At 42.3% G+C, this 7,864-nt stretch overlaps 1 protein-coding gene across 1 annotated transcript in view; it reads right to left on the minus strand.

The window, feature by feature from the left end:
* TRABD2A (TraB domain containing 2A) overlaps positions 1-7,605 on the minus strand; it is a 253,727-nt gene extending 246,122 nt beyond the window's left edge. Inside the window, exons 1-2 of the mRNA XM_019517139.1 lie at positions 7,502-7,605; positions 3,600-3,673 (exon numbers count right to left, since the gene is read on the minus strand). Of these exons, the coding sequence (XP_019372684.1) occupies positions 3,600-3,614 (15 nt within the window). The 5' untranslated portion in view covers positions 3,615-3,673; positions 7,502-7,605. The remainder of the gene's footprint in view (positions 1-3,599; positions 3,674-7,501) is intronic.
* Positions 7,606-7,864: the final 259 nt, after the last annotated feature.

Consider the following 7,864-nt stretch of genomic DNA (forward strand, 5'->3'; position numbering starts at 1 on the left):
TCTGGCTGGGTGCTAGGCCCAGGCACTGAGCGAGGAGGAAAGCGAAAGCCCCTTCCCAGGAGGAACAGGGCAGCCCTGCCTCCCGCACAGCCCGGACCTGAAAGCTTCACCTGCTTCCCCTCAGTCAGGCCCCTGCCCCAGCATCCCCCTGAGGAAGCAGCTGTTCGGGCACATGAAGAAGGGGAAACGCGCGGGAAGGAAGTAGTTAAAAAAACAAAACCAATAGGGACTAAAAAGGGCGAAGGCTGCTGGAAGACTGAGGCCTGGATCCAGCCCCATCTAACCCACTGGGGAGCTGCCTATGCCATAATGAAGACCATCAATCTTCAGCTGGCTGGAACTGGGCTCCTGACATACCTGGGCACGTTCAGGGTGAGACCAGTTGGAATAGGGATTCGCCTGCAGGAAGCTTTTTCAAGCTGCTTTTCAGCCACAGACTGAAACGGGAATTGCAAAATGCAGATTGTACCAGAAAGGGACCCCAAATGAAATAAAAGCCTAACCTTTCTTGTATACCTTTCAGCAGTCATCCAGTGGAGCCTCCTGCCAGCTTGCTGTGATGAGTGCCTACCTGCAAGAGACAGCCCAGAGCAAGACAAAGACCCTGAAAACTAGTGATTTGGAGTCCCCGTGGCTCATAGGTAGTTCACAGATGAGAAAAAACTTTATGACCTAGACAGAGGATAAGGAGAGAGGTGGATCCAAGCCACACTTTCCTCTGATGAGCAAAGTCACTTTCATGTTCCTCCTCTCTCTTGCAGTTGAACTGTGGTGAGGCAGCAGATGCTCATGTGAATGAGAGTGCTGTGCAAAAAAACCCAAAAAACAAAACGTGCTTTCTGCCTGAAGGAATTCACAGACCCCAGAGCTATCACTAGGCAGTGTATTGCCTGCCATGAGGTGAGAAGCCCAAGCTGGGAGTCAGCAGGATTTTGTGGACTTTAGGAGCTTCTTAGCATTTGCGTGCACAGGGATCTAAACCACCATCCATCACTTCACACTGCTGAAACCCGCAGATATATGTGGTGTAAGATGTCCTTTGCCTCCTGGAGAGCAGCATTAGGCAAATGTTGTTTTGCAATTTACCACACATCCATACTCTGACACTTTGGTATGCCAGTATAGGTACCTGCCAACTTCTAGCCTTAAGTACTATCCACAAAGACATAAATAAATGCCATTAATACCATTTAGATTCAAGTTTTTCTGGGAATTTTAAAGAGAGCTCTTTTACTTTTCTTATTCTTAATGCCCATAAAAAAGAAAGAGAAATCTAAATCCTAGCCCACTGTCACAGTAAAGGGCTTTGCAAATCATCTGACAGGATTCCAATATAAAATACATGTTTCTTATTCTTGGCCTTTATCTATGTCAATCCAGCCCTTACCACGGGCATATATTGCGCCTGGTCAGTCCAGCCAGCTGGAGGCTGGCTCTGACTTGGCTCAAATTGCTGCTGTCCTGGGAGCAAATGTAGATGCTGCACCCAGGACCAGTTTGCTCTGGTTCAAACTGTTTTGGAGTTTATTGCTTCACATTAATTAAAAGAAACAGAAATCCTTTGTAGAAGTAGGTAAGATGACTTGGAACAAGGGGTTGAATTAAAGAAATAAGTTTTGATAACCTCCAAAAATTCTTTCACAAACCATACCACTGTCAACAAATTGTGGCATCAAGCTTAGTAGACTCTATGCAGATCTGCAGACCTCTTCCTAATCTACCTCCTTAATTTTGCAGCCTTCGAGATAGCTAATGGTTTTAATGTTCAAGTGAACATTGTTAGGTTCTAAAATTGGCACTCCTTTGAAATGAATAAGGTAAGCAGCCACGTCTCTTATTGTGTTTCTCCAAGACTGACATGATCCTTTACAGAGATGTAAAGTATTTTACTCTTTATCCTGCCTTCTAATAATCCTTTACACCACTAAAAATGTGGATTAAAAAAATTGCTCTCATCCTGATTCGGCAACATCCTAAACCTATTTTGTATAGGTACTGGGCAATGGAAATTTGGGTCTTTTGTTTCAGGCTGTTTGCAGACTCAGGCAGGTGATCTTTATCAGTATTATTACATGCACATATATAAGGTATTTGAAAGGAAACCTTGCTTCATTGGAATCAATGAGAAAGCTCCCCACTGATTTCAACAGGTTTAGAATTTCATCCTGTATGTTTATCATTTTACTGATCAAAAGTACCAGCTCAACAAATAGTTGTAAGTTTTGCCATGTCCTTTTCCACTTCTAACTATATCTAAATACTTACATGGAAGTGTGCACTTCACAAAATGAACTATGACCTAGGCAATTTATAAAACACAATTCTCTCAGTAAATGGTGCCAACTGGTTTTTTTTGTTTTTTTTTTAAAGAAGCTGTGTGCTTCTCAGAAAGGGTATAACATTACATTCAATGGGTAATCTCTAACTTTTTTATTTCTGAGAACTGCCCTTTGCAAGATGCTAGGTTTAAGAATTCACAAATGTAGCAAGAACTAAGGATATGACATTTCTTTTTGTCAATTGCTCTGAAAAATCTTTGATTTTATAATTATAGTTTAAAATATTGTGGTTGTATACTAATCATTGCCAGGTAAGCAGCATTTCCCTGTGTTTAGCACCTGGCTGCTAAGTTCAGTCATCAGTTGGAAGTGTCTTCATTAGTGTGACCCTAATAGATGGAGTGTGGAAAGTCAGGAGTGCAGTAAAACAGCTCTGCATTTGACCTCTGTATAAAGGCAGGGAAGCCATAAGGGCTTTCACATGCCAAATTACTTGCGCAAACTATACAGGATAAAAAGATAGGTCTCTTACGTTGCAGGGATGAGCTGCCAAACCAGTGAAACAGCTTCTGTGTCGTCTCTTTTTGGTAAAATGAAGTAACCAGTCGTACTTACTGGAGTGTGTCCAATTCACTAGCATATAAGCAAAGTAGATTGTTTGTATGGGTGAGAAACATTCAAAAACGTATTAAAAACCTGTACTGAGCTGCCTGAAGGAAAACGGGATGAGAAGAGGAACAAAAGAAATATTTCAGAGACACTTAGAAAAAGAATTAAGGGGATAACTATGTAGCATTTCACCAGAGAGCCAGACTCTGCAAGCCACCAGTGGAAACAAAGAGAAAAACCAATATTCTTTAGTCAATAAAGTCCTGCCCACGCAGTCTGGCCTTGGTATGGAGCATTTGCAACAGTGTAGCTAATTCAGTGACTTCAATGGGTTTTAAGTGTGTGTTTAAAGTTAAGCATGTGTTTAAATGCTTTGGTGAACAGGAATGGACTTAATTAAACACTTTCTGAATTGGGGCCTCGCTTTCTCTGTACTACAAACCATGGAGTTTGTACTCTGCGATTTTTAACAACCTGATTGCTTATCTCTGCATTTGTATATGATAGACTGGTCATCACTTCTTCTTTTTTTTTTGCCAGAGCATTCACAAGGCATCCTGCCTATCATACTGATTAAACTGAGTTAACTGACAATCAACTCATGTTAAAACAACTTTTAGTACAGACAAACCCTGAGGCAACTGACAGAGGAGCTGTCACAAGAGCGATCAGCACTCATTTCTAGGCAGATTATAATCAAACCACACTTACCAGGCTCTGAAGCATAATTTATATGTTCACCATCAAACAACAGGACTAGTTCCAGATTCACCAACCACATCCACCTATGGCATGAACAGTTAAATTTGCTGATTTTTCTATTAAAATCATGAAACAGATATCATAAAACAGGTACTAAGAGAGGCAAGGGCTTTTTTATTGGGTTGAGAAAAAGTACTCTACTTTATCTGCATTTGAAAGGCAGTTTGCTTAGAAGGATTGATTTGGACTTCAGAGATTCAGAAACACAGAGCCCCAATTATGCCGTCAGATAAAAAGGGTTAGTGAACTTTGTAGTATGTTACTGTATGAAAGTGTTAGGTCAGCTGGAAGGGAAATATGGGGAATATATTACAAAGTGAAGTGGTTACATGTAATTATCAAGCGTACTCAGCCAGAAGCCCAAAATAAAGAGGAAAGAGTGGAATGCTGTACTCTAAACACATCTTAATAATAGTAATCTCAATTTGAATGGAGCAGGAAAGCTAAACAAAAATAAATCTCTTAGGAGTTGAAAGGACATGAAGAGAGAGTACATGACCAGAACAGGGAACACTGAATTGTGTTAACCCCCTGGCACTCAAGAAATAACAAAACAAGAGGAGCATTTGGAAGTTAGTTTGGAAAGAGTTAAAAAGAGAAACATTTTACATATTTCCCCTTTCTGAAAACTGAGAAAAAAGGAGTGTAATAAAGATGTTTTTTTAAAAAAGACTAAAGAACAAGTAAAATGCTAAGTATGATAACTTGAACTATTCAGTGATTCCATTTTTGCTTTAAAGAAAAAAAAGCAAGATGCTTACATTAAAGGGAGATGCACTGTCAAAACGAATGATTGCCAAGGCTTAGCTCTGTTACTGTTTCACTGTAAATCAGACTACCACCTAACGCATATTTATAAATCAAAATGCTTTATAAATAAATTGGTATCATTAGTCCCATTTTAAAAAAATGAGGAAAGGTGGCAGAGAGAGTTGAAGAGACTTAAAAATGCAAAAGCTGCCATACTGGGATCAGATCACAGGTCAATTTAGCCCAGTATTCTGTCTCATAGTAGCAGAAAGTGGGTGCTAAGAAGGAGAGTATTTATGCAAGGCATATTCAGACAAATACATTCACTACCCCTGTCCCTCCTACAGCATTCAGAGGCCTAGGAAATCTTAGCGAGGGGTTCCAATCCTCTTTTGAACTTAATTAAATCATCAGCCTCCACAACATCCACTGCCAGTGAGTTCCACAAGCTAATTAGAGCTGGAGTGTTATAGCCGTGATGGTTCAAGTACAATAAAAGACAAACAGAAAAATCTTTGCCTCTCATATTTCCTGGGACTATACCACATTAGTCCAACGAAAGAATCACCAGAAAAATCCTTGCCTTGCACAAATTAACTACACATTGACTTCCCTGAGGTCACTCAACAAGCCAGTGGCAGGGTTGGGAAGAAAACTCAAGGATCCCAAGTCCCAGTCAAGTGTTTTATCCACAGAGGATAGTTATATTAACATCCTCTGAAGATCCACTGGTTGAGGACTATGTACCCAGTCATTTCTGCAGTGGGGGAGAAGGATATCCACCTTGCTCTCTCCTACAGACTCCCCAACTACTGACTGTCATGGAAGACTATGTAGGAAACTCAGAGATACTTGTTCTCTAAATGGGGTTAAGCAAACAGAAGGGACAACATGGTCCCAGGTAAGAGACCATTATAAATATAAATCCATTATGAATATTTTAATCACAGTGAGCCAGAATCCAAGATCCTTACTAATTTCCCACTCAAACAAATTCCTTCCAAGTCCTTTAAGAAATTCCAGAAGAATGTGCCCATGAAACAACTAACGACTTGTGGAAAATTCTTAAATGGGGAAAAAAGCTAGAAGTATTTTAGAGAATTTTAATTAAAAACATTTACTCTCATTTGAATGGCATAAAGTTGCTGGGAAAGCTTTTGAAACTCAAAATATTAACAAAAAGAAAGATGTGAATTACCTGTTGAAAATAATTGCTAAGCATTTTCTCTGGGTTCTCTTTTTCACTAGCTATTGTAAAAATTAGGCAAAGAACTCGGGATTGAACTCAATATGTATCAAACAGAATGATATCATAAGTAGGTGTATAATATATTACAAATTTTATATTCTCAGGAAAGCATGTGTAAAGGGTATGGGTAGACCCTGTTATTTTGGGGGTAGAAAGGGCCAGAGCGGCAACAGCGAGCCAGCAGTAAACAGCACCAGCTGGGAAGAACAACCAAGCAGGGAGGAATTAAAGATTTCATAGATTTCATAGACATTAGAGCTGGAAGGGACACCGGAAGATCAGGAAGTCAGCTAGGGTCAAAGTATCCCAGCAAGATAGACATCCAAATGTTTCTTAAAAGAGTTCAGAGTAGGTGCTTGCACCACCTCTGGAGGCAGTCTATTCCAGGCCTCAGGGGCTTGAACAGTAAAGAAGTTTTTCCTTATGTCCAGCCTGAAACGGTCTTGGAGGAGGTTGTGACCATCTGATCTTGTCATCTCTTGGGGCACTCTGGTGAACAGGCATTCCCCCAGATCCTGATGTACACCCCTTATATACTTATACGCAGCCACCAGGTTCTCCCCCTGAGCCTGTGCTTTTCCAGGCTGAAGAGTCCCATGGCTCTCAGCCTCTCATCATAGGGCCTGTTCTCCTGCCATGTAATTATATATGTGGCTCTCTTCTGGACTCTCTCAAGCTTTTCCACAACCTTTTTAAATTGTGGAGCCCAGAATTGGATGCAGTACTCCAGCTGCGGCCTCACCAAGGCTGAATATAGAGTGAAGATGACATCCTGGGATTTGCTTGAGAGTATGGATGCAAGCCAGAGTTTTGCTCACTTTACCAGCTATGACATCGCATTGGTGGCTCATATTCATTTTGTGGTCAGTCATGACCCCCAAGTCCCTTTCAGCCATGATGCCAGCAAGCATAGCACTGCCGAGCCTGTAAGCATGCTGCAGGTCCCCCCCCGATGCAGTACCTTACATTTTTGGTGTTGAATGCCATCAGGTTTTCATCTGCCCATTTTCTGAGCTTGTCAAGGTCAGCCTGGATCGCTAGCCTATCCTCAGGTGTGGACGCTTTACCCCAAAGTTTGGTGTCCTTGGCGAACTTGGCCAGTCTGCTTCTGATACCAATGTCTACGTCATTAATAAAGATGTTGAAGAGTATAGGCCCAAGGACGGAGCCTTGGGGGCTCCACTCATCATGGCGCACCACAATAATTCACTTCCATCAATTACCACTCTGGGTCCAAACTCAGAGCCAATTCCCCAGCCATCGGACTGTGATGTAGCCAAGGCTGCAATTGGCCAATTTTTCCATGAGGAGATCATGGGACACCAGATCAAAGGCTTTTTTTAAATTCAAGATATATGATGTCAATCTCTTCTCCCTTGTCCAGGTGATATGTCACTTGGTCATAGAAGGAGATGAGATTGGTCACGCAAGACCTACCTGCAATGAACACGTGCTGGCTATCCCTCAGGATGTTACCATCAGCCAATTTGTCAAAAATGATCTCTTTGATAATTCAAAGATCTTCCCTGAGATAGAGGTCAGGCTGATGGGCCTGTAGTTTCCCAGATCCACTTTCTTCCCTTTCTTGAAGATAGGCACCACATTGGCCTTCTTCCAATCTTCAGGCACTTCACCTGAGCACCAGGAGTTCTCAAAGAGATAAGCACTGAGGCGGTAGCCAGTGCAGATAAAAACCTGGCAGCTGAAACCAGAAGCTGCCTCCTGGGGCACTTAAGAGGAGGACAAGACCAGTAAGGAGCTGGGAGAGATGCGATCCATGGGACGCCGAGATGCAGTGGGTGCCAGCAACACAGGAAAAATGCCAGCAAGGGACTTGGTGTTAGAGACTTACCAGGGCTGTCAGCATCAAGAGCGACGGCGAGGAGCTCAAACTAAGCAGGACCTGGAAAAAGAGAAGAAAAGAGACTGAGAGTTAGGAGCGGAGCAGCTCCCAGAGACCTACCTTGTTTCTTTGGCTGTATCAAAGATCTCCCCTCCACAGCCACCCGGGGCTGTGGGTCGGTAGCTGGCTGGGTGGGAGCAAGTAAAATGAAACCTATGGCCACTTTAATTGAGTGCCTGAGGTCCATCTCGTATTCCTCTGGTTGAGATTAATCATCTAATTTTCTCTCATCAAAGAGGTGGCAGGCAAGTTCCCAAGCAGAGCGGGGAGGGGCTCGCCATACCCCACAACAGCATGCTTTGGTAAAATTGT

Source organism: Gavialis gangeticus, unplaced genomic scaffold (assembly GCF_001723915.1).
Source record: "Gavialis gangeticus isolate Ggan-Ray unplaced genomic scaffold, GavGan_comp1, whole genome shotgun sequence".
In the NCBI taxonomy this organism is placed as follows: domain Eukaryota; kingdom Metazoa; phylum Chordata; order Crocodylia; family Gavialidae; genus Gavialis; species Gavialis gangeticus.